Source organism: Anomaloglossus baeobatrachus, chromosome 4 (genome assembly GCF_048569485.1).
Source record: "Anomaloglossus baeobatrachus isolate aAnoBae1 chromosome 4, aAnoBae1.hap1, whole genome shotgun sequence".
Classification (NCBI taxonomy): Eukaryota; Metazoa; Chordata; class Amphibia; order Anura; family Aromobatidae; genus Anomaloglossus; species Anomaloglossus baeobatrachus.
The window spans coordinates 26,402,435-26,430,040 of NC_134356.1; the positions used below are offsets into that span (position 1 = coordinate 26,402,435).

Below are 27,606 nucleotides of genomic sequence, written 5' to 3' on the forward strand. Positions count from 1 at the left end.
TTTCCTCCCTCAGCCATGGCGTCTGCTGATCTGAGAGTCGAGCTGCTTTGCTCCATCTGTTTATCTATTTTTAAGGATCCTGCAATGCTGAGATGTGGACACAACTTCTGCCGGGTCTGTATTGATCGTGTGCTGGATACACAGGACAAGTCTGGAGTTTATTCCTGTCCTGAATGCAGAGAAGAGTTTCAGGAGCGGCCGGCGCTGATGAGGAACATAAATCTTCATAATGTCGCAGAACGATTCCTGATTACTCAGCAAGAACAAGAGGAGATCACCGGGATCTGCTGCACTTACTGTGTGGACTCTCCTGTACCTTCTGTTAGATCCTGTCTACACTGTGAGGCTTCTCTGTGTGATAAACACCTGAGGGCTCACAGCAAATCACCAGAACACGTCTTATCTGATCCCAGCACTTCTATGGAGAAAAGGAAATGTTCTGCCCATAGGGAACCTTTAAAGTATTATTGTACTGAGGATGCCGTCTGTATCTGTGTGTCCTGCAGTTTCATTGGGAAACATAATGGACATAAAATGGAGTCTCTAGATGAGGCCTCAGGGAAGAAGAAGAAGAAACTGAGAAATGTTCTTCAGAAACTGATCAGAAAGAGAGAAGAGACTGAGGAAAGAGTCCGGAGTCTGGAGGAGCAGAGGAGAAAAGCTCAAGAAAAAGCATCTGAAGAAGCCGAGAGAGTCACTGCCCTGTGTACAGACATCAGGAGACGGGTGGACGACCTGGAGAAGAAGGTCCTGAGTGAGATCTCCAGGCAGGAAAAGGAAGAGTCACTGCCACTGTCTGCTCTGATCCATCAGCTGGAGATAAAGGAGGACGAGCTGTCCAGGAAGATGAGGCACATTGAGGAGCTGTGTAACATGACTGATCCACTGACCGTCTTACAGGAACCAGACACCGGGGACTTGTGTGATCCTGAGGAGGAGGGAGGTGATGAGGACACAGGGGGACATGATAAACAGCTCCATGATGGAGATGACCTGGATGTGGCTGTGATCTCACACACATTACACACATTATGTGAGGTAATAACAGGTATAAGGAGCTGGATCTATGTGGAGGGTCCTGCAGACATATTACTGGATGTAAACACAGCTGCTAATAATGTCCATATATCAGACGACCTGAAAACTGCAACCTGGACAATCGAGAATCAGAATCGTCCAGAAACAGCAGAGAGATTCCAGTGTAATCAGGTGATGAGCAGGAGGGGATTTACCTCAGGACGACATTACTGGGATGTGCAGAGCAGTAGATCAGGGGGGTGGAGGGTGGGGATGTGTTATCCCAGTATAGACAGGAGGGGGCGTCAGTCACTGATTGGAAATAATAACAAGTCCTGGAGTTTGAGGAGAAATAATAATCAGTATTCAGTGATACATGACAGTGAAGTGATCCAGTTACCTGACAAGATCTCCAGTGATAGATTCAGGATCTGTCTGGATTATGAGGCCGGGCAGTTGTCCTTTTATGAGCTGTGTGACCCCATCAGACACTTACACACCTTCACTGCCGCCTTCTCCGAGCCCCTTCATGCTGCATTATATGTATGGGATGGTTCTATAAAGATATTAGGGAGAAGCAGCAGCAGGAAGAATCCATCATAATATAAGAAACTGGTGATAAAGAATATAATAGTGAAATGATCATGTGACTTTTGCTGATAATCTGATGCTAATATTATATCCTCCTGATCATATATCTATACGCTGCTTATAATTCCCTCTCAGTTACTAGAAGACATTTTTATACCTTTGTTCTCTTCTTCTATAATGGAATCTCTGATAAGATTTTCTTTGTTTTTTCCCCATAAATGAGGCGACTAGTAAAGGTCAGATCGGCTTTTCTTGATATAATCCTTAGAAATTGTTGACTTATTATCTGTACTATTGTAATAAATTGCCGAACAATTTGTAAAGAAACTTCTTAGTGGCCGATAACAAGAAATTTGCCATTTGCCAATCTAATAGATGGATAATAAAGAACAGGTCACTTATATCTGACTCTGTTCATCTGATGATATAATTGTTACTGTCGTCCATTAACCCCTTAGTGATGGAGCCAATTTTGTCCTTAATCCTCCAGCCAAATTTTACAATTCTGACCATTTTCACTTTATGAGGTTATAACTCTGGAGCTTCAACGGATCCCGGTGATTCTGAGATTCTTTTTCACTACACATTGTACTTCATGATTGTGGTAAATTTAGTGTGAAATCTTTTGTGTTTATTTGTGAATAAGTTGTAAATTTGGCGAAAAGTTCGCAATTTTCAAACTTTGAATTTTTATGCCCTTAAACCAGAGAGTTATGTCACACATAATACAGGGTGGGCCTTAAGTATGGATACACTCTGACTAAAAAAAAAAAAATTGAAGTTGAATTCAAAATGGCGGCTTTGCAGATGGGCGTCACCTGGCCACAAATGTTTTGCCCCTCCCATTTACTAATATGCCACAAACGGTAAGGTGATATCAGCAACCACTTCCATTTTATCATGGTGTATCCATACTTATGGCCCACCCTGTAGTTAATAAATAACATTTCCCACATGTATACTTGACATCAGTGTAATGTTTGAATCATATTCATTTTTTTTGTTAGGAAGTTAGAAGGGTTCAAAGTTCATCAGCAATTTCTCATTTTTCCAATAAAATTTACCATACCATTGTTTTAGGGACCACATCACATATGACTTTGAGAGGCCTAGGTGACAAAAAATACCCAAAAACGACCACATTCTAAAAATTACACCCCTCACTCTGCTCAAAACCACATCCAAGAAGTGTATTAACCCTCCAGATGCTTCACAGGAATGAATGCAAAGTGGAATGAAGAAAGAAATAAATTTACATTTTACCTGAAAATGTTGCGTTAACCTCAATTTTGTTCACTTTTACAAGCTATAGCATGACAAAATGGACTGCCAAATTTGTTACCCACTTTCCTCTGAGTGCGGTGATAACCCACATGTGGTCAGAAACCTTTATTTGAACAAATGGGAGGTCGAAACAGAAGGAGCAATATTTGAATTTTGGAGCTCAAATTTGGCTGAAATAGATTGTGGGCACCATGTCGCATTTCCAGGGTCCCTGAGGTATCTAAACAGCAGAAACCCCCCACAAAAGTGACCCCAGTTTGGAAACTAGACCCCTCAAGGATTTTATTCAGGAGTATAATGGGTATATTGAACTCACAGGTAATTTACAGAATTTGATAACATTAAGTCATCATATTGAAAATGTTCATTTTTTTTTACCAAAATGTTGCTTTAACACCAAATTTCTCACTTTTTCATGAGGCAACGCCAAAGAGTAGACCCCACAGTTTGTTACCCAATTTCCTATGAGTGAAGGGATACCCCACATGTGGTCAGAAACCTCTGTTTAGAGAAATGGGAGGGCTCACAAGCTGTAATAACAAGATCTGTCTCTGCGCATGCGCCTCCCATTTTTACAGAAGAGGAGAAGAAGGGGCCGTAGGGGACTCGGCGCTCATGAAGTAACAATGGAGGACCGGGGAGGACAGGAAGTGACATGGGGAGACCTGGGGAGGACTTTTATCTCCCATCTGACATGTCAGATAGAGAGAAATCAGAGGAGGATGATTGCTGCCGGTGCACAACTTATGCACCCACCATTTTAGATGCTCAGGAGGAGGATGGGGCCGGGGGAACTTTGGGGACACCAGGGGACTGGGGGAGGACATTTCTCTCCCATCTGACATGTTTGATCCTGTCAGATGTGAGAGGAAGCATTTTTTACTGGCGCTATAATTACTTTTACTTGATCGGCGATCACATGACTGGAAACCAGAAAAAAACGGCAGCTGGTAGCTGAAGCACTGGAGATTTATCCTTATGTCCTTATGTTTTACTGCAGTTTTAAAAAGGCAGTAAGAAAGATGTACCCATAACTGCCGCCATTTTAAAACATAATGCGGTTGTTAAGTGGTTAATAACTAGGATTGGGGTGGGATAGCTAATTCTTGGTCTTGGTCACACTGATTGTACCTGACCTCCTATTTATTCTTCAGTTGGCTAGGGGTAAGAGGAACATCCGAAAGATTAGTTACCTGTAAACTAAAAGAGGAACGGACTTGGAACCGTGTTCTTTTATGGTCTTGGTTCTGTATTCCTTGATAGGTTGCTTTACATTTACCTCTACTTGAGGATCGCATGCCCTCGTTATCCGACATCTCAAAATTACTCCTATTGGATGAAAGGGAAGATAACGACGATGTTCTAGATAGAATTTTTTTATTCACATTCCTTGTCTCCTGGACCTCTTTCTCCCAGGGTGGAAATAAGGATTACATTTCAGATTTAAATTTTTCAAATGTTTCCGTAACAATCATATCCTTTAACAATTTTTGTGTCTCCATGATCTGTGATCACCACCTGCAGAACCGCTCCTTGTTAGGGGTGTCTTCCTAATTGTCGATCATTTCCACCCGTCGTGTGTTCTAATTGCACAACACCATGAGAAATTGATTCACAATCAGTGCTGCTTCATAACAGGACAAGATGATTCCACAGACGTGTGATTGACTTAGTTACATTGTGTTGTTTAAGTGTTCCCTTTATTTTTTTGAGCAGTATATATATACTATATATATATATATATATATACAGCGGCGGACTGCAGTACCTGGGGCCCACCAGGAAAAATCAATCTTGGGGCCCACCAGCACCATACAGTTACCGTACTGTATATAGCAGGGGTGGGATTCAAATGTTTAACAACAGGTTCTCTGTAAACCCCGCCCATTTGAAAACCACACCCATTCTGTAACTGCACCCATTCTGTTAGCCACACCCATTTTCACGCAATTTCCTCAACCAAAAAATACAAGTAATTTAAAGTAAAATCTCCTTCCCCTCCTATACCTTCACTCTCCTGTCTAGCATCAGTTGTTCCCGTCACTGTCAGTCATATTGTATTAAATGATTTTTCTACAGGTTTTAAAAATTATTACTAAAGGAGCCCTGCTAAAATTGGAATGGATGACCTTCTCCATACAGATCTCATCCCATTATTGCCTCTTTCCCCTGCAGATCCCATCCCATTATGGCCTCTTTTCCCCTGCAGATCTCATCCCATTATGGCCTCTTTCCCCTGCAGATCCCATCCCATTATGGCCTCTTTCCCCAGCAGATCCCATCCCATTATGGCCTCTTTCCCCAGCAGATCACATCCCATGTGCTCCTTTTCCCATATAGCTCCCATCTTATGTGGCCCCTTTCCCCATATAGCTGCCATCTTAATGTGGCTTCTCTCCCCATATAGCCACATATAGCTGCCATCTTATGTGGCCCATCTCCCCATATAGCCACATATAGCTGCCATCTTAATGTGGCCCGTCTCCCCATATAGCCACATATAGCTGCCATGTTAATGTGGCCCCTCTCCCCATATAGCCACATATAGCTGTCATCTTAATGTGGCCTCTCTCCCCATATAGCCACATATAGCTCCCATCTTATGTGGCCTCTCCCCATATAGCCACATATAGCTGCCATCTTAATGCGGCCCCTCTCCCCATATAGCCACATATAGCTGCCATCTTAATGTGGCCCCTCTCACCATATAGCCACATATAGCTCCCATCTTATGTGGCCTCTCCCCATAGTCACATATAGCTGCCATCTTAATGTGGCCCCTCTCCTCATATAGCCACATATAGCTGCCATCTTATGTGGCCCCTCTCCCTGTATCTTCGGCTCACTGAGCGCTTACCTGCTCCAAGCACCGGTGGCTTCTCCTCTGTCTTCCGTCCTCCGCGGCTCTCTGCACACTAAGGGTATGTGCGCACTAGGTGTTTTTTTCACACTGCGTTTTTTGTGCGTTTTTGGCCGCAAAAAAGGCCCAAAAACGCACCCGCGGTAAAAACGTGATGCGTTGTTACCGCGTTTTTGGCTGCGTTTTTGCTCACTGCTTTTTTATGCATTTTTTTATCAGTGAACAATGCCATTAAAGATTGTTGAAAAAAAAGGTCTGATGTCATTTCCTTCTTCAATATGTTCTTCATTCTCCACTAGTGTATACAGGAGAGCAGACAGCAGCTGCAGAATCACAAGGCTCAGCATGCTCCATCCAGGACTGTATGCAGGAGTTTTTTGCCCTCCAAAAAAATGACGTGGGCTTCGCCATATTTTTGTATGCTAGCCAGGTACAGCAGGCAGTTATGGGCTGCCCCCAACCCCCAGCTGCCTATTTGTACCCGTCTGGGAACCAAAAATATAGAGAAGCCCTTTTTTTTATTTCATGAATTTCATTAATTAAAACAAAAAAATGACGTGGGCTTCGCGCAATTTTTGAGTCCAGCCAGGTACAACTAGGCGGCTGGGGATTGGAATCCGCAGTGCAGGGTGCCCAAGCTTTCTGGACACCCCCTCTGCGAATTGCAGTCCGCAGCCACCCCAGAAAATGGCGCTTTCATAGAAGCGCCATCTTCTGGCGCTGTATCCAACTCTTCCAGCTGCCCTGATGTCGGGTGGCTCGCTGGGTAATAATGGGGTTAGGGCTAGCTGTATATTATCAAGTGGCCCTAAGCCCAAAATTCATGATGTCACGCCAATATTAGACATGGCCACCATGAATTTCTAGTAAAGATAAAAAAAAACACAACACACAGAAAAATATTTTTATTAGAAATAAAACACAACACAATTAGTGACTCGATCTTTATTGAAATAAAGAACCCCCCTCCTCCGCAGTAATCCTGGGTCAAGGGTCCCGCGCCGTCCAATCTGGATCCAATATCATCTGACCGGTTTGCTGGAAGGCAAAGCGATTTGATGATGCGTCAGGATCAAGCTGATGCATCAGTGCAAAAAAAAAAAAAATACACACTTTAGTGCAGACTCCTGTCAGACCGATCGCTGCAGGACCCAGCGGTAATCAGCTGATGAAGTCTCCTGACGGCATCAGCTGATAGTTTAGCCGGCCGGGTAGTAAAAAGCCGGCGTCACCGCTGTCACTGTCACTGTCAGCTGATTCATTCAGGTGACCACATCAGGTGATCAGTGCCAGGTCCTGCAGCTATCGGAGGTGTCCCGTCCATCTGCACACACCCGGGCAGTACCGGGAGAGGAGCTGGGAGCGGACATGGCACCGCGAGGCTGCAGACAGGTGATTATGACATTTTTTTCTCTCCTGTTCACTTTTGACTTCGCAGCTGCTTCCATCTCCTGCCCGTACATGGCGCCGCACGGGAGCGGACATGGCACCGGACGGGAGATGGAAGCGGCGGTGCCGGTACCGGGAGGATTCACACTTCTGTGTTTACCAACAGAAGGAATCCTCTTCCTGTACACGTCACTGTAGTACCCACCCTTTGCGTTTAGAGCCGCGTTTTTAGTCATAGAAACGCAGCTATATTTGCAATTTGCAGTTTTCATTGCGTTTTTGAACATCTCATTGAACTCAATGGGTGAAAAACTCAGTGAAAAACGCAGAAATAATTTGACATGCTGCGTTTTTGTGGTCACCACAAAAACGCAGCTACAAAAAAGCGCTGTGTGAGAACAGCACTTCTGAAAACCCGTAGACATTGCTGGGGAAGCAATGTCACATAGTTTTCTGCAAAAAAACGCGGTAAAAAACAACGCTAAAAACGCAGCAAAAATGTCTAGTGCGCACAGGGCCTGACGCTGACAGACGGCAGGAGGAGGAGCTACCTCCCCACACTGCCGTGACCTCTGCAGCGTCAACACGTCGCTGCACGTCGGGTCAGGATCCACTGAACCCGGAAGTGCGGCGCATACGGAGGTACAGGGATTCATTTGTGTCAGTGTCTTAAAGAGACACTAACACAAATGAATACAGGGAACCGGATCACTGGAGCTGTTTCTTGCCCGTTCTGGGAACCGGCTGCTATTTTAACAACCGGTTCTCCAGAACCGGCTGAATCCCACCCCTGACTGTGCAGACATTTCGATGGAATAAGGGTTAATGTTACTGATCTGATTGCCCACAGTCTCCACATGCCCAACAGCCCCTCCCCCCGGGCCCCTGCTTGCCCCCCTGGGCCCCCGTACACCCCCCCTGGGCCCCCGCCCCCCCGGGGCCCCTGCTCGCTCCCTGGGCCCCCGCACACCCCCCCGGGACACCCGCCTTCTATACTCACGTGCTGCTGCTCCTGCAGCCTGGCCTGGGGCGACGCCGGGTCCGTCCTCCGCAGCGCGATGCTGCCGGCACCTGCACAGGAAGGAAGCAGTCATCACTCTGAGACTGCCTCCTCCTGCAGTGTCGCTGGCTGCACACATGAGTCAGAGCCGCGCGGCACTGACAGTGACAGCAATAGCAGAGGCCCACCGGGGGTTCTCGCGACCTCCTGGTGGGCCAGTCCGCCCCTGTATATATATATATATATATATATATATATATATATATATACCCTCCAGGACTAAATGTTTATCAGCCCTTGCACTTAGTACATAGACTCTCTAGTCTAGGAGTCACACAATTTTTAAAATTGTCCAAAAATGTAGTCTGAGGCCTCCTGTACGTGTCCTCCAGGGTGCATTGCAATATCTCGACTACCATAGAAGACATCGAGGCATCTGAATGGTTGTCATTCCCTTTTCTCCCTGGGCCTCCTGATGATCCAAAACAGAGGGCAGAGAAACGCGTCGAGGCTGTGCACATTGCACCTACTCAAGGGAAGTGAATATTATTTATAATTATGGCATCTATGGCTGTTTATTGAGACAATGATGCTGAATTGGCATTGTACCAGTGTGCTATGTGCGCCTAATGAGTGATAATGTATTCATTTGGTTGGTCCCGGCCAGTATTTGGTGTTTGGATCTCTGCTTTTGGTGATTATCATTATTTATTGCGGTTAAGTGCCTTATATTGCATAATCTGATGTATTGAGTTGCCAATAGTGTTAAACCAGAGATTGAGGCGGATTAAATCTAAGTATAGTCTCCTGTATTTTTTGGTGCAGATATAGGCCTTATCTGATTGACAGAAAGACTTAGGCGGGCTTTGCACACTACGACATCGCAGGTGCGATGTCGGTGGGGTCAAATTGAAAGTGACGCACATCCGGCATCGCATGCGACATCGTAGTTTGTAAAGCCTAGATGATACGATTAACGAGCGCAAAATCGTCGTAATCGTATCATCGGTGCAGCGTCGGCGTAATCCATAATTACGCTGACGCGACGGTCCGATGTTGTTCCTTGCTCCTGCGGCAGCACACATCGCTGTGTGTGAAGTCGCAGGAGCGAGGAACATCTCCTACCGGCGTCACCGCGGCTTCCATAGGATATGTGGAAGGAAGGAGGTGGGCGGAATGTTTACATCCTGCTCATCTCCGCCCCTCCGCTGCTATTGGCCGCCTGCCGTGTGACGTCGCTATGACGCCCCTTAGGAAGGAGGCGGGTCGCCGGCCAGAGCGACGGTCGCAGGGCAGGTGAGTGCATGTGAAGCTGGCGTAGCGATAATGTTCGCTACGCCAGCTATCACACGATATCGTACCTGCGACGGGGGCGGGGACTATCGCGTGCGACATCGCAGCATCGGCTTGCGATGTCGCAACGTGCAAAGCTTTACTCCAAGATCTGATGACACAGTATTACATACAGGGGCAGACACAGACTGCAGGGGGCCCCTATGTAACGGCACCGGCTGCACTGGCGATATGTCCGCCAGTGATTACATGTCCAATAGACCTTCTCTATTCTAAAAATCATTATTCTGATGCTGGATTATATAAAGAGACAAAGAAGAAATCATTTAATATAGATTTTTCTATGTAACCATTTCCCTCCATGATAAGCTTAATTACATTCAAAGCAAGGACATTGCTGGGTTTTGGTATTTCATATGAGACCTGATAATATAGATAAAACCATTTAACACATTTCCTATACCATATATTTCTGACTTTTGATGTGGAACCATAAAATAGAAATATTTGATATATACTCTGTAATTTAACCATTTCCCTCTTAAGGCCACTTAACATGCTGCGATATCGGTATCGATATCGCTAGCAAGCGTACCCGCCCCCGTCGGTTATGCAACACGGGCAAATCGCTGTCCATGGCGCACAACATTGCTTACACCCGTCACACGGACTTACCTTCCCTGTGACGTCGCTGTGGCCGGCGATCCGCCTCCTTTCTAAGGGGGCGGTTCATGCGGAGTCACAGCAACGTCACACGGCAGCCGTCCAATAGAAGCGGAGGGTCAGAGATGAGTGGGCGGAACATCCCACCCACCTCCTTCCTTCCTCATTTGCAGCGGCCGCAGGTACGATGTAGTTCCTCGTTCCTGCGGTGTCACACATAGTGACCTGCGTCCTGCAACAGCAACGATATTCGGGAAAGGAACGACGCGTCAATGATCAACGATAAGGTGAGTAATTTTGATCGTTAACAGTCGTTCCTGCGTTTCACATGCAACAACGTCGCTAACGAGGCTGGATAGCGTCACGAATTCCGTGACCCCAACGACATCTCGTTAGCAATGTCGTTGCATGTAAAGCGGCCTTTACTATACATCGTTAATTTTGTCTCAAATATAATATTGCTTATTATACCCCCTCAAATTATCTTATTTGAAAAAAAAAAATAAATATATATATATATATATATATATATATATATATATATTATGGATTTCCTCTATTTTTCTTACTTGAATATTGATTATATTCCAATTATATATAGGTGATATGTATTCTTCTAAGGAAATAACACTTATACATGGTAATTTTGCCTTTTTCTTTTCTCTTCACTTTGGAGGATTTTTCAGTTTATACACCCATAATTAACTAATTAATCTGATTACCAGAGCACACGACTTAATCGTCATGTTTTAAAATGGTGGAGGGATATTCTTTTTAACATAGACCATGATGAAGACATCTAGCACGTCGAAACGCATAGTCTGAAGTGAACATCTGAGAATACGCTATAGTCTGTCAGAGACATGTAAGATGGCTTTTTTATCATTGTAAAAATGAATGTAATTTTTCAATTCATGAGACCGCCTTTTGGAGTGATACGCTGGATGAAACTCTACAATTTATTTTGATTTCTGGGTGCGCTTCCACCACTCCCTCCCATGTCGGATCCTCAGCCATCTAAGGCTGGTTTCACATCAGCGTTTTCCTGCCGCACTCGCAGATCTGGCACAAGGACAGTACAGTACAATACAGTTCACTGGCAAGCTTCGGGCATATGCAGTCATGGGACCGGAGCATGTGACAGCATGTGACCGGGGCTTGCCGCACTGTCTGTGAATTGTATTGTACTGTACTGCCCTTATGCCGGATACGGCAGTGCAGCAGAATACCGCTAATGTGTTTGTGCCCTAACCGGACAACTGACTGGGGTAAGCCAGCTCTTGTATTTTTTTGGAATGTAATTGTGATGTGAGGAAAGAGTTAACTTTTTCCATGGTTAGAAAAATCATAGAAAATCATTCTCCTTTGCAAAGAGCACGAACAGACTTGCTTACGTAACAGACTCAGAGCGCATTCCAGGACTCTAGACGCCAAAACCCAAGGACAGAGCGATAAAACCTGCAGCCTGGTTCAAAACAATAAGAGTTGTGTCTTACGCTTACTGAGAAATGGAAACTTATGTTTATGACGAGAAACGAAACTAACCCTCTGTACACGACACAGTTACGTCCCTATTAGTTTGATAAACCCCGCCTGTGTGAAAATAAATCAGTTCTTTTTGGAGCGCACATCTCTTGCCTCTGTGTAGATATCAGCGCGTGCCTGTATCTTACCGGGGCAGAGGGAGCAGCGGGGGTGGGGGGGTGACCGGGACTCCCTCTGCATTAGGTCATCACTGGCAAAACTTGTGATCTTTTGGTCAACCTAACAGTGATGAACATAAAAAAAGCACAAAAAACAGGAAGGGCCATATATATATATATATATATATATATATATATATATATATATATATATATATACACACACACACACATACATAGATACATATCTATAAGTTTATGAAGAATTAACATAGTCATTCATCAAATTTAGAGGACTGAATATGTGTCACCCTGGGCAAGCCAGGGGACACAGGTCACACACCACCACACCCTACATCCCAGGTAGGAACATCTAAGCTAACCAAAAATCCTTGTTGCCTTCCTCCAATGACTGATGATTCACACCAGGGGGTGGGCCAGGCGGTTGGCTCCGCCCACCGAGGAGTTCACAGCTCTGGAGGCGGGAGAAACCAGGCAGATAGAGAGAGTCTAGTCTAGTTGAGTCAGGGAGGAGGAAGTGGAAGGAGTGGAGGAGTAGCCCAGACAGGGCTAAAGTAAACAGCTAAGTGAAAGTGAAGGAAGAAAAGTAGTAAAGGAGGAAAGCAAGAGTGGTGACAGAACAGAAAGAGCGTGCAAAAGCCTGAAGTAGTCCAGCTGTGTGCAGGACAGGTCAGCAAGGTCAGCAACGGCGGTGACTGTCTGGAGGGGGACCGTTTGGAAGTTCCTGGAAGGACCCCGTAGGCTGTGTGCCCGGTGGTCTGGAGCAGTGTTCCGAAGGACAGTCAGCACCAGGGCAGGGGCCTCTCGGACCCCGGCAAGGCTTGGAGTCGCCATAATTTGCCGAATCCGTCAGTGAAGGGGACGTAGATCCCCCAACAACCAAGTCCCGATTGAAGGCAACAGCCCAGCCAGTGTAAGAGAGACACCGCCACCGCCAAGGCACCAGTTTCTTAGGGCCAGCGCCTGCGGGCAAAGAGTAGAGCTCCCCCGGTCCAGCTTGAAGCCGGGGAGCGGGTTACCGGTGGGGACCCATCGCAACCAACAAGTACACAAAGGTGCTAGGAAAAGGGACATCACCGTCACCTACCGGGAGAGCAAGTGCAGCCGTCCGTGGGACCGTCTTACCAGCCGTTTGGTTTACCGTAAGAACTGTGTCAACGTCTCAGGCTGAGTGAGTACCACAGTGCCGCAAGGCACAGCGCTGCCCCCGCGTCCCTGCGCCCACCAGGCCCTGCACCTCCCAAGCCATCACCGGGCCCCGGGATCACCAACCCCTACCCACGGAGGGGCAACACAACACCTGGCTGCTCCGCATCACCATCCCCGGGATCCCCATATTGAGCAGCGGTGGTGAAATCACCACAACCGTGGGTGGCGTCACGGACAATAAACAATTCCCACACCCAACAAACCCCTTTCACTCACGGGCGAGGAGTGCCGCTCGAGAAACCCCCGGGATCCGGCCCACCGCTCGAGCCACCACTGAGCAGCAGCCGCCGGACCCGAGCAGAAGGGGTGAGCGTAGTGTGCTGACACCCTCCTCCCCGCCCGCGACAACTTGGCGTCACGAACAGGATCTTACCGCTCTGCCGTCTGGTAGAGGTGCGCCTTGTTACCGCCGGAGGTATCCGGCAGAAAAATTTCAGAAGCCGCCATCTTTGGCGCGAAAAGTTCCCGCTCGAGCGTCTTCTCGAGTAGTAGAGGCGCGAAGGCCAAAACCCCGCCCCGAGAGAGGAGGGGCCGAAAATAGCTAAGGGGGACGCCATGGCGGCTGGACGCATGTAAGTGTGGAGTTGCAACAAACACACTGGGACCCCCCTGGTCCATCGACCCTAACGGGAAATGTCTGCTCCACCTAGTTCTGCAGAGACTACCGAGCGGGTGTCTGGAACAGCGGCATGGTTGAGGGCCCGGGCGGCGGGGATCTGCCGTCGCTACCAGAGTTAGATCGGCGGGCTGATGGAGCAGTGGGCCGCGGAGGTGGAGGCCCTAGTTGCTGTGGCGCGAGTGTATGGAGTGGAGGCCGTGATGGAGGAGCTGGAGAATGACCCACGCCCCTGTGTCCCCGAGGGACCGGTCGCTGCGGACTCGGTCTACCCCTGGCTCCTGTGTTACCTCCGTCCTACTCGCTCGCGCGCTGCACCGCACCTGGCCCGTCGGATGTGCACCCCTCTGTGACTGCGGCGGGGGCAGAAGATAGCGACTCCGGGCCTGACACTGAGCCTGTGTCAGAAGAAGAGGAGGGGGTCGTTGCCCTGTCTGGCATGGAGGCCACTTATGTTCCCCGAACCGGGGGCAACGGGTATCGGGCAGCCCTTCCACGCCGTGCTTGCTATGCACTGGAGGGGCTGGTGCCCGTGTCCTTCCGCCCAGAGCCGGGTGAGGAGGACGAAAATGCCCAGTAGTGCCAGCGGAGGACCGCTGCAACCGTCCCCGTTGGGACCGAAGTCTGAGTGGTTGTTTGTTTGAAAGTTTGAAAGAATGATAAGAAAAAGATGATTACCGAAGTTTAACCTGATTTGCTTTGTGATTTGCAACCGGCTGGAGCCGGCACCGTTGTCCCCGTAGGGACCGTTTAAAAGTTTTTGCATGGAGGACTATCCATGGACAAGCCCGTGAACTTGCAGGGCACCCACAAACGTTAAGTGGCTTGTAAATAGTTGTTTGCCATTACCGCTTCCGCAATGCCGCCTCCGGAGAGGCAGGTTGGAGGGAGGGCCCTCAGCAGAGCAGGCTGGGGCCCAGCCACCAAAGGAACCGGTGGCTACCCTCTGGAGGGAAGGACAGATCCCGCTCGGGTACCGTGTTATGGACTGTGGGTCAAGGGGTGCTGCCTGGGCTTTAGGGGCAGCATCTGGGCCAGGTTGCTTGGGTGGGAGAGAGCGGAAACCGTAACCGTAAACCGTTATGCAACGTTAAAGAAATGTGTCTCCCGTTAAGGGAAGAGTTATTAAAAATGTATATATGTTATTATTTTACCATGTTATCTTTTACAGAAAAATAAAACCGGTGTTGGACGGCAGCCCGCGGACGGTCTGCATTTTGCTAAGGGGGAATGTGTCGCCCTGGGCAAGCCAGGGGACACAGGTCACACACCACCACACCCTACATCCCAGGTAGGAACATCTAAGCTAACCAAAAATCCTTGTTGCTTTCCTCCAGAGACTGATGATTCACACCAGGGGGTGGGCCAGGCGGTTGGCTCCGCCCACCGAGGAGTTCACAGCTCTGGAGGCGGGAGAAACCAGGCAGATAGAGAGAGTCTAGTCTAGTTGAGTCAGGGAGGAGGAAGTGGAAGGAGTGGAGGAGTAGCCCAGACAGGGCTAAAGTAAACAGCTAAGTGAAAGTGAAGGAAGAAAAGTAGTAAAGGAGGAAAGCAAGAGTGGTGACAGAACAGAAAGAGCGTGCAAAAGCCTGAAGTAGTCCAGCTGTGTGCAGGACAGGTCAGCAAGGTCAGCAATGGCGGTGACTGTCTGGAGGGGGACCGTTTGGAAGTTCCTGGAAGGACCCCGTAGGCTGTGTGCCCGGTGGTCTGGAGCAGTGTTCCGAAGGACAGTCAGCACCAGGGCAGGGGCCTCTCGGACCCCGGCAAGGCTTGGAGTCGCCATAATTTGCCGAATCCGTCAGTGAAGGGGACGTAGATCCCCCAACAACCAAGTCCCGATTGAAGGCAACAGCCCAGCCAGTGTAAGAGAGACACCGCCACCGCCAAGGCACCAGTTTCTTAGGGCCAGCGCCTGCGGGCAAAGAGTAGAGCTCCCCCGGTCCAGCTTGAAGCCGGGGAGCGGGTTACCGGTGGGGACCCATCGCAACCAACAAGTACACAAAGGTGCTAGGAAAAGGGACATCACCGTCACCTACTGGGAGAGCAAGTGCAGCCGTCCGTGGGACCGTCTTACCAGCCGTTTGGTTTACCGTAAGAACTGTGTCAACGTCTCAGGCTGAGTGAGTACCATAGTGCCGCAAGGCACAGCGCTGCCCCCGCGTCCCTGCGCCCACCAGGCCCTGCACCTCCCAAGCCATCACCGGGCCCCGGGATCACCAACCCCTACCCACGGAGGGGCAACATAACACCTGGCTGCTCCGCATCACCATCCCCGGGATCCCCATATTGAGCAGCGGTGGTGAAATCACCACAACCGTGGGTGGCGTCACGGACAATAAACAATTCCCACACCCAACAAACCCCTTTCACTCACGGGCGAGGAGTGCCGCTCGAGAAACCCCCGGGATCCGGCCCACCGCTCGAGCCACCACTGAGCAGCAGCTGCCGGACCCGAGCAGAAGGGGTGAGCGTAGTGTGCTGACACCCTCCTCCCCGCCCGCGACAACTACTTGTTACAATTCTGCCGCACCCTGTGTCTACATAGTTAACCTATTAGGTCATCACTGGCAAAAGTTGTGACCTTTTGGTCAGCCTAACATTTCTGGCGCCCGAAAGCAGGGACCCGCGTGTCTAATCCGGGATCCAGTGGACCATCTTGCCATCCCGAGGAGGAGGGGACCAGACGTGGGGACCAAAAACACCTGGCCAGGTAAGAGCTGAACCTTTTTCTGCTCTTTCTCTGTTCTCTCTCTCCTCAACATGCAAGAGAGACACTTAGAGTAGAAACTGGGTAATTGGCGGGTCACTACTGAACTCTGAGAGAACTTTTGCCAGCAGATGTTTTCTGTGCTTTGTCTGTTTGTCTGCTTCTCTGTGCTTTGTCTCCGTGTGTCTGCTCTTCTGCGTTTTGCCTCTGTGCTCTGTCCTGTCTAAATGGATGTGATATTCACTGCCCTAGTGTTAGTTGGAGGAGCCCTGTTTGCCATTGCTATCGGATATAGAGTGTACCTTTGGTACAAGAAGGGCAACCCACCATCATTCTCCATACTCAGCCCCCTCTGAACAAAGTTAGGACACCACCTTAAAGTAGGAATACAGATAAGGAGTCAGTCTCCGGGTACTTCCAGGATAGGTAGGTCTAGTCCAAGGGATGTTCAAGGGTCTAAAAGCTGAAGAAGATAGACGAAGAATGGGACAAGGAATATCAAAGGACAGAGCTGGATGCACCTTGCAGCATCTCATTACGTGTTACTATGGAAAAAGAATAGCCAGTCAGTCCAAGGAAGTTTTTAAGACATTTGGATTGAAGGGAAGGACCAACTAGACCCCAACAAATGGGACAAAATAAGAGCTACCAGAGCAGACGTAATAGTAGATAAATCATGGACTGAACTGGTCAGAACTCTTTCTGACATGGCAAAAACCAGCCCACGATCAAGGTTGGATATACCATGAAGAATCAGACACATAGGAAAAAACTGAGAAGAGAGTTAATAAGGATTCTGAACCTCCCCCGTACCTGTCAACTACTCCTGCAACAACTCCAAAAATAGCAGGACCCCCGGGATGGACCTGCACCAACTGTGGCCAACAAAATCCGGACTGGAGTAAAACATGCCTAGCCTGTGGAGCCCCACAGCACAAGCCACAAGCCACAGCACCAGTGCTTCTTTATCCCGTAGTGGAAAGAAGAGTCCTTATAACACCACCTGCCAACCCAGCACAGCCAGATGCTCCCAGAGATCCAATTCCCCCTGCATATGATGAATATGTGCCTTGGACTCCTGCCGAACAGATGACTTGCCTGCAAAATGCCCCTGACCCGACTAGAAACCCAGTCAGTTTTTCATGTTAACTGAACCAAATACAGGTCTTTTACAGAAACACTTGGTTGGACATGGAGGGTTTATGTAGAATCAAAATGTCCCCTGAAATGTATGCCAAACTTACTGCCCATCTGGCAGGGAATGTTCCGGCCGATACTCATACTGTGGCATCCGGCCAAGCCTTCATGATAGCACTCAATTTTTTCTGCGCCCAGGAACGAAGAACTAAGGGCACAATGGGACCAGTGCATCAAGGTCCTGTGGAGAATGTCAGCTCATTTTACTACAGATTGATGCAGTCATTCGCAGATGAAGGGCTGGACTTACAAGCAGGTGCAATACGTCGCCTGATGGTAAGATCCTTCATGGATGGAATACATGCACCTCTGGCAGATAGATTCAAAGCGTGCTGCCCCGAATGGAGGAACATGGAAGACATAGATCTTCTAGTCAACAAAGCAAGTGGCTTAGAAACCGATGCAAAGGACCAAGAAAGTCGTCATAGCGGCAGTGGACGGTCAGCCAGAAGTTACAAGAAAAAAGGGACCGACCTGCTACTATTGTGGGATAAAAGGACACGTTATCAGAGACTGTAGAAAGAAAAATAGGGAAACTCAAAACCAACCCGAGAGTCAGGAAGAAAAGACTGCCTGACTTGCGTCAGCACGGGATAGGGATGCCAGAGGTCCATTTATACATGTCCCCCTTCAAATTGGCAACAAGGATCTAAAGGCAGTGAACTCAATACTGAAGCCACTGACACCTGTTGTTCCTAATCCACATACACTGCTCACACAGGTACTGGCTACATCTACCCATATATGATCATAGACCTTGCTAATGCCTTTTTCTCGGTACCACTGGACCCAGCATGTCAAGATCTCTTTGCATTCATGCATAAGCAAAATCAATACACGCGGACAAGGGATGCAGCATTCCCCTACACTGTATACTCAGGCTATGAGTAGTGTCCTTCAAGGTTGGCAGCCCCCTGACTGCTGTATCCTCCTCCAGTATGTCGATGATTTACTACTGTGCTGCCCAAGCGAAGAAGAATGTAAAACGGCTTCAATGAGTCTTCTTATCTTCCTAGCAGAATCAGGATGCAAAGCAAGCATTCCTAGAAACCTCAAGCAGCTCAGAGGATTTTTGGGACTAATATCATTCTGCAGACAATGGATTCCCAATGCGTCACTACTCATGCAACCATTTTATGATTGCACCAAGAATGTTCTTTTTTTTTTTTTTCCTTACAGAAGAAGCTCGACAAAACTTCCAGCGCCTCAAGGAACTAGTGATTGATGCACCTACTTTGGCACTACCAAACTATGATCTCACCTTCTGTTCGTAGCAGAGCTTCAAGGATTTGCCATGGGAGTACTCACCCAGAAGACGGACAAACATCATATAATCGGGTACTACTCCTCTCAACTCGACAACGTCACCAAAGCAGCACCAACCTGTATCCGTGCAGTCACAGCAGTCTCGAACATACTACAGAAAGCATCCGAAATCTCACTGGATTTCCCGACCACCATCCTTACCAGCCATGACATCTATGCTGTTCTCAACCAAGTGCAGCTGAAACACCTCTCCATGGCAAGACAAGTCAGACTTCAGTGCACGCTGTTGCTACCCCCAAACATCTCATTCTCTCGAGTAATCAGTCTAAACCTTTCTGATCTGCTAATCTTCACAAGTTTAGAAGGGGGGACAGAGGAAGAAAGTGACAAATGTACCAGCGCACCATTTGACCACGATTGTCAAGAACTCATCCAACATGAGGCAAAGCCCCTGCACAATATTCAGGCAACACCGCTTACAAATCCAGACTTTGAACTTTTTGTGGATGGTAGCAGATATGCCGATGACACAGGCAAGTTCCACACCGGATTTGCGGTAGTGACTTTACATGAAGTCTTAGCCAAACAACTGCTACCTCCGCGCATATCTGCCCAAGAAGCAGAACTTCTCGCCCTCATCTGGGCAATTGAGTTTCTGTAAGAACGAACAGCGAACATCTACACGGACTCAGCTTATGCACACGGCATTGTGCACGATTTTGGCACTATCTGGCAGACTAGAGGATTCCTCACAGTGACAGGAAATCCCATTAGGCATGGAGCCTCAGTGAAAAGTCTAATGGAAGTAGCCTTGAAGCCAAAGCTGCTGGCAATCATAAAGGTTGCTGCCCACACCAAGGCCCAAATACCTGAGGCTAGGGGAAATCACTTGGCCGACCAAGCAGCAAAATAAGCAGCCTTACTCCCTTTGAAGGAGACGGAAACAGTGTCACAACGGAGGAAAAGACGCAGAACCTCTCTGAGACACAGGAAAACGCCTCTGAGGAAGAAAAGGCCGGATGGCGGGCCAAGGGGGCACAAAACGTGGAGGGGATTTGGTGCCTAAACGGACTTTCTGTCCTGCCACGCAGTTGGTTCCCGGCCATTTTCCAAATACTCCACTACCTTACGCACGATAGCACAAATTCAATCATGAACCAGATGGAACCTCATTGGGTAGCCCCCGGCTTCAGACAATACGCCTCCCAGAGAATAAAAGCTTGTCACATCTGTCAACAGCATAATCCAGGCCAGCTAACAAAAATCCCGCAGAGACACATGCCAAAGACGTTTGCCTCATTTGAAAGAGTACAAATAGACTATATCCAGCTGCCAAAACATGGCATTTACGAGTTTGTACTTGTCTGTGTAGACCTTTTCTCAGGATGGCCAGAGGCCTATCCTGTCAGCTCAGTCACGGCCAAAATCACAGCAAAAAAATTGGCCTGTGAGCTGGTGCCCCGGTTTGGACTCCCTGAAGTCATAGAGTCAGACTGAGGTACCCATTTCACTGGACAAGTTTTCCAGAATACCTGTTCCCTGCTAGGCATTCAGTCAGCCTTACACACACCCTAGCACCCACAGTCATCAGGGAAAGTGGAAAGGTTAAATGGAACTCTAAAGCTCAAACTAGCCAAGGCAGTGGAGGAGACTGGTAGACCATGGACAGAATGTCTCCCCATAGCTCTTTATTCCATAAGGACCACCCCACAGGGAAAGCACAGGCTCTCACCCTCTGAAATACTCTTTGGTAGTGCACCCAGATTAGGATGCTACTTCCCGCAGGAATTACACCTGCAATGTGATAGCCTAACATCTTATGTTGTCTCCCTGCAGCAGAGACTAACTGAAACCCACCAAAGGGTCTATTCTTCTCTATCTGATCCTGATGCTGTTCCAGAAACCCACTCCCTAAAGCCTGGTGACCGGGTTACCTAAAGAAGCACGTGAGAAAGACCCTCGAGCCACGATTTGAAGGACCTTTGACTATCCAGCTGACCACACCGACCTCCATCAAACTAGAGGGGAGATCGACATGGGTCCATGCTAGCCACTGCAAGAAGGCCTAATACTGCTGATAAGTATTTCTATGTGTACTTCCTTTTTGGGGCCTTCTAGACCACGGCAGAATTCATTTAAGACCCACCATAAAGTATTAGCTGAAAAACTTGAGATCACAGACTGCTGGATATGTACACACGCGCCTCTGACAGCCTCCTCCATGCCTTACGTAGCTATACCAGTCCCAATAAACGAGGTGTTCCAATGGGGAGGCTGTTACAATAGACTATCAGTCAATGACACAAAGTACCAAAATTTGTGGAACACTAGTGTACCCATACCAATAGTAGGGTGGGTAGATTTCCCCTGGTGGCAAGGCAACCTTACTACCAGCCTTCCCGGAACCCAACAATACTTAGCCTTTGTAGGAAGCAGCTGGGTACCCCGTAATTACACAAAAACACTTATTATGGGCAATATTGCAATGAAAGGAATCAAAATAAGTTTTGGGTGAATCTCTGACAGTACAGATGCATTTAAGCCCTTGCTGTTAGAGAGACATCTGCATGACCATGGGTGGGCATACAATTCATTGTTTTCAGAAGGCACAAATGATACTTGTTATTCCACACCCGGAAATTTATGGTGCAATGATTCTGATGCGTATGTGCCTGGCCGAGCAACCTGTAGTGAACAGTCCACAGGGTATTGTAGTCCCCTAGGCCAACTTCCCGGATGGTGCATTCTGAAAAATATATCAGCTTTTTTTAGATATAGTGCATACACTAATACTACAACATTCTGCCATCTGGGATCTCCCACCGCAAACCTACTGGATCTGTGGCTACAATGCCTACAAATGGCTACCAGTGGGAGTAAATGGTAGTTGCACCCTAGCCCGTTTGACGCCTGCCACCTTCATTATTAATACTACAGATATACCGGCAGAAAAAATGCCTCTCCACCTACTGGTAAAGCGAGTGGCAGATAACAAAGACAGGCCTAGTGGCCGACCCCATGTAATTCAAATGAGCCATGTCAACAAATTTTTCAGCACCCTTTTCATCTACCCTATGGTAATGCAGATGTATGATAAGTTGGTGGAAAGCACTGACTATCTTGATGATCACATTTTCGCGGTTCTCCAAGCAGTAAATAGTACCATTGCCATTCAGAGACAATTAATCATTGTAACCAACCAACATACTTTGGTACTGGATTACCTCACAGCGGCCCAAGGGGGGATGTGCCAAATAATAGGTCCCAGCTGTTGTCACTACATAGACCCAAAAGGAACCTTAAAAGCCCAAGCCAGTTTAACTGAGATTCAAAAGCTGAGGAAAAAACATGATGAGGAGGTACTCAGGAGCTCGGATGCTTGGTGGAGCAATACCTTTTCAATGTTCAACCCCGCAAACTGGTTTAAGGGAATAGGAGGATGGTTAATTGGGATACTGCAATCAGTATTCCAAGTGCTACTCTGTTTATTAGTTGCCTATGTAGTGTTTAAGTTGCTAATGGCTCTGTTTTCCTGCTGCTTGAATAAATGTAGATATAATGATTATTCAGCACCAATATGAAATCACTAATATGCTTCTTTCTTTTCTGCTCTTTCCTCTAGAATCACCTTGGCGTATTATGATGTGACTCTTGCCGGGAGGTATGCAGGCAGTTTTCCGGAGGATGGATGTGGACGACACGTCCCTGAGCAACCCGAGGCTTGGATAGTATCTGGTGGCTAGCCTGCTTCACAGCTTCTCGATGGGCCCCCGTCCATCACTCACGCCAAAGGGGGGATTGTGAGGAAAGAGTTAACTTTTTCGATGATTAGAAAAATCATAGAAAATCATTCTCCTTTGCAAAGAGCACGAACAGACTTGCTTACGTAACAGACTCAGAGAGCATTCCAGGACTCTAGACGCCAAAACCCAAGGACAGAGCGATAACACCTGCAGCCTGGTTCAAAACAATAAGAATTGCTTACTGAGAAATGGAAACTTATGCTTATGACGAGAAATGAAACTAACCCTCTGTACACGACACAGTTACGTCCCTATTAGTTTGATAAACCCCGTCTGTGTGAAAATAAATCAGTTCTTTTTGGAGCGCACATCTCTTGCTTCTGTGTAGATATCAGCGCGTGCCTGTATCTTACCGGGGCTGAGGGAGCAGGGGGGGTGACCGGGACTCCCTCTGCATTAGGTCATCACTGGCAAAAGTTGTGACCTTTTGGTCAACCTAACAGTGATGAACATAAAAAAAGCACAAAAAACAGGAAGGGGCATATATATATATATATATATATATATATATATACACACATACATAGATACATATCTATAAATTTATGAAGAATTAACATAGTCATTCATCAAATTTAGAGGACTGAATGCTTGTTACAATTCTGCCGCACCCTGTGTCTACATAGTTAACCTCGAGCTTTGCTTTCTGAGTATCAGAGACTTTCAGTTTCGTTTCTGTTTTCCTCCGTCAGCCATGGCGTCTGCTGATCTGAGAGACAAGCTGCTCTGCTCCATCTGTTTATCTATTTTTAAGGATCCTGCAATGCTGAGATGTGGACACAACTTCTGCCGGGTTTGTATTGATCGTGTGCTGGATACACAGGACGAGTCTGGAGTTTATTCATGTCCTGACTGCAGAGAAGAGTTTCAGGAGCGGCCGGCGCTGATGAGGAACATAAATCTTCATGTCGCAGAATGTTTCCTGGTTACTCAGCAAGAACAAGAGGAGATCACCGGGATCTGCTGCACTTACTGTGTGGACTCTCCTGTACCTGCTGTTAGATCCTGTCTACACTGTGAGGCTTCTCTGTGTGAGAAACATCTGAGAGTTCACAGCAAATCACCAGAAGGGTACGCTCACACGAGCGTGAAAATCGGACGAGTGCAATGCGAGAAATTCTCGCATTGCACTCTGACCAATGTCAGGCAATGAGGTTGAGCTGTTGGTCAGCTTTTCTCGCATCCAGATTCTGGATGCGAGAAAAGCGGCAGCATGCTGCGATTGTCTGCGAGAGCCGTATCCCTCGCACCCATTCAAGTGAATGGATGCGGGAGATACATCGGACTGCACTCGGATGTTATCCCAGTGCAGTGCGATATACGCACAGGCTGACAGTGGAGGAGATGGGAGAATTAACCCCTCCCTCTCCTCCGCTGCGCCCGCACTCAGCTTCACAGCTGTGACCCGATCGCAAGATCGGGTTACAGTCGCATGACACTCGGCTCACGCACACAGCAGAGCCTGAGCCGGGGGACATTAGCATATCGCATCCGATGCTCTCGCATCGGATGCCATACGCTCGTGTGAGTCCAGCCGAACACGTCTTATCTGATCCCAGCACTTCTCTGGAGAAAAGGAAATGTTCTGTCCATAAGAAGATCCTGGTATATTATTGTATTGAAGATGCGGCTTGTATCTGTATTTATTGTTCAGCAGGGGAACATCAGGGACATCGGGTGGAAATGCTGTATGAAGCCTATGAACGGAAGAAAGATAACTCAAAAATGTCCTCCAGAAACTGACCACAAAGAGAGAGGAGACTGAGGAAAGAGTCCAGAGTCTGGAGGAGCAGAGGCGAAAAGCTCAAGAAAAAGCATCTGAAGAAGCCGAGAGAGTCACTGCCCTGTGTACAGACATCAGGAGACGGGTGGACGACCTGGAGAAGAAGGCCCTGAGTGATATCTCCAGGCAGGAAAAGGAAGAGTCACTGTCACTGTCTGCTCTGATCCATCAGCTGGAGATAAAGAAGGACGAGCTGTCCAGGAAGATGAGGCACATTGAGGAGCTGTGTAACATGACTGATCCACTGACCGTCTTAGGCTAGTTTCACACTTGCGTTGGACGGCTTCCGTAGCATTGCGTTGTGTTACGGATGCAACGGATGCGTTGCATATAGTGGCACAACGGATGCTACGGATCATACAAACAACGGAAAGCTTCTTTTTTTTTTTTATTCTTTACAGTTTTACCGGCAGCAGACTATTGTGAATGATCAGCTGATCGCTCTCAATACCCGGTGGCCGGTGGCTCAGCTGAGCGCTGTCACTTGCCGGCGGCCGAGCATGCCGGCGGGCGAGCGCTCAGTTGAGAACTGTAACTTGCCGGCGGCCGGGCATGCCGGCGGGCGCTCATCTGAGCGCCCTCACTTGCCGGCAGCCGAGCATGCCGGCGGGTGAGCGCTTAGCTGAGCACTGTCACTTGCCGGCGGCCGAGCATGCCGGCGGGCGAGCGCTCAGCTGAGCGCTGTCACTTGCCGGCGGCCGAGCATGCCGGCGGGCGAGCGCTCAGCTGAGCGCTGTCACTTGCCGGCAACCGGGCATGCCAGCGGGCGAGCGCTCAGCTGAACGTTTGGCCACCGCGAGACAAAATAAAGTTTTTGATTTAAAAAAAAAAAAAAAAAGAGCATGCGCAGTGAAATCCTGAGGATTCCGCTGCTCAAAACAACGTTACATGCTGCGTTCCTCCCGCTGGGCGGAAGCAACGGAGCGTCGCCCAGTGGAAGCAACGCAGGTCCTTTTGGCACAATCCGTCCTCAATACAAGTCTATGGGAAACAGCGGAATCCGTTAACGGATTCCGCTGTTTTCCAAAAGGGCGGATTGTGACGGAAGGAAATTAACGTGTGTGAAGTGTGAAAGTACCCTTACAGGAACCAGACACCGGTGATTGTGTGATCCTGAGGAGGAGGGAGGTGATGAGGACACAGGGGGACATGATAAACAGCTCCATGATGGAGATGACCTGGATGTGGCTGTGATCTCACACACATTACACACATTATGTGAGGTAATAACAGATATAAGGAGCGGGATCTATGTGGAGGATCCTGCAGACATATTACTGGATGTAAACACAGCGGGTAATAATCTCCTTATATCAGACGACCTGAAAACTGCAACCTGGGCACGAGAGGAGCAGAAACGTCCAGAAACAGCAGAGAGATTCCAGTATAATCAGGTGATGAGCAGGAGGGGATTTACCTCAGGACGACATTACTGGGATGTGGAGAGCAGTAGATCAGGGGGGTGGATGGTGGGGATGTGTTACCCCAGTATAGACAGGAGGCTGCTGTCACTGATTGGAAATAATAACAAGTCCTGGTGTTTGTGGAGATATAATAATCAGTATTCAGTGATACATGACAGTATAGAGATCCAGTTACCTGACAAGATCTCCAGTGACAGATTCAGGATCTGTCTGGATTATGAGGCCGGGCAGTTGTCCTTTTATGAGCTGTGTGACCCCATCAGACACTTACACACCTTCACTGCCGCCTTCTCCGAGCCTCTTCATGCTGCATTATTTGTATATAACAGTTCTATAAAGATATTAGGGAGAAGCAGCAGCCGGAAGAATCCATCATAATATAAGAAACTGGTGATAAAGAATATAATAGTGAAATAATGTGACTTTTGCTGATAATCTGATGCTAATATTATATCCTCCTGATCATATATCTATACGCTGCTTATAATTCCCTCTCAGTTACTAGAAGACATTTTTATTCCTTTGTTCTCTTCTTCTACAATGAAATCTCTGATAAGATTTTCTTCGGTTTTTCTCCGTAAATGAAGCGACTAGTAAAGGTCAGATCGGCTTTTCTTGTCGTCATCTTTGGAAATTGTTGCCTTCTTATCTGTATTGTTGTAATAAATTGCTCAACAATTCGTAAGGAAACATCTTAGTGCAGGGGCGTACATAGAAATCATGGGACCCCATAGCAGAATTTCTAATTGGGCCCCCCCCCCCAAAAAAAAAATATATATATATATATATATATATATATATATATATATATATATATATATATTCAGCTATAGTCATTGAGAGCTTATCACAGAACTTTGAAGACATTACAAGCTAATTTTCCTCCTATTGAGACCCTGGATTTCACTTTCATTGCACCCAGAATGTATGATGCAAACAAAAGTGTCTCATAAACACTGCACAATACCGCCACAGTGACTTCCTCCACAGTAACCTCCACACGCACAGTATAATGACCCTACTGTACCACCTTTCAACTACTCCAAAACAGTATGATCCCCCAACTGTGACCCCCACACCTCTTCATACTGTATAAAGAACCCTACATACAGTATAATATACCTATATAAAGTATAATGGCCTCCACATTGTATAATGGTCCCCACTAGCCCTCCACATTGTATAATGGTCCCCACTAGCCCTCCACATTGTATAATGGTCCCCACTAGCCCTCCATATTGTATAATGGTCCCCACTAGCCCTCCACATTGTATAATGGTCCCCACTAGCCCTCCACATTGTATAATGGTCCCCACTAGCCCTCCACATTGTATAATGGTCCCCACTAGCCCTCCACATTGTATAATGGTCCCCAATAGCCCTCCACATTGTATAATGGTCCCCAATAGCCCTCCAAATTGTATAATGGTCCCTACTAGCCCTCCACATTGTATAATGGTCCCTACTAGCCCTCCACATTGTATAATGGTCCCCTCTAGCCCTCCACATTGTATAATGGTCCCCACTAGCCCTCCACATTGTATAATGGTCCCCTCTAGCCCTCCACATTGTATAATGGTCCCCACTAGCCCTCCACAGTGAAAAATGGTCCCAAATAACCCTCCACATTGTATAATGGTCCCCACTAGCCCTCCACATTGTATAATGATTCCCACTAGCCCTTCACAATGTATAATTTTACCCACTAGCCCTTCACATTGTATAATGGTCCCCACTAGCCCTCCACATTGTATAATGGTTCCCATTAGCCCGCCACATTGTATAATGGTCCTCACTAGCCCTCCAAATCGTATAATGCCCCCCCGCATAGTCCTCTATG

General features: G+C 47.7%; 1 protein-coding gene across 1 annotated transcript; it reads left to right on the forward strand.

Moving 5' to 3' along the window:
- On the forward strand, window positions 1–26,154 carry LOC142302288 (uncharacterized). Its single transcript, XM_075343355.1, is given in 7 exon segments — window positions 1–1,618; window positions 3,893–3,905; window positions 22,379–22,491; window positions 23,252–23,630; window positions 24,089–24,273; window positions 24,276–24,603; window positions 25,418–26,154. Coding segments are annotated over 7 exon segments (3,348 nt in total). The 5' UTR covers window positions 1–15; the 3' UTR covers window positions 26,145–26,154.
- Window positions 26,155–27,606: the final 1,452 nt, after the last annotated feature.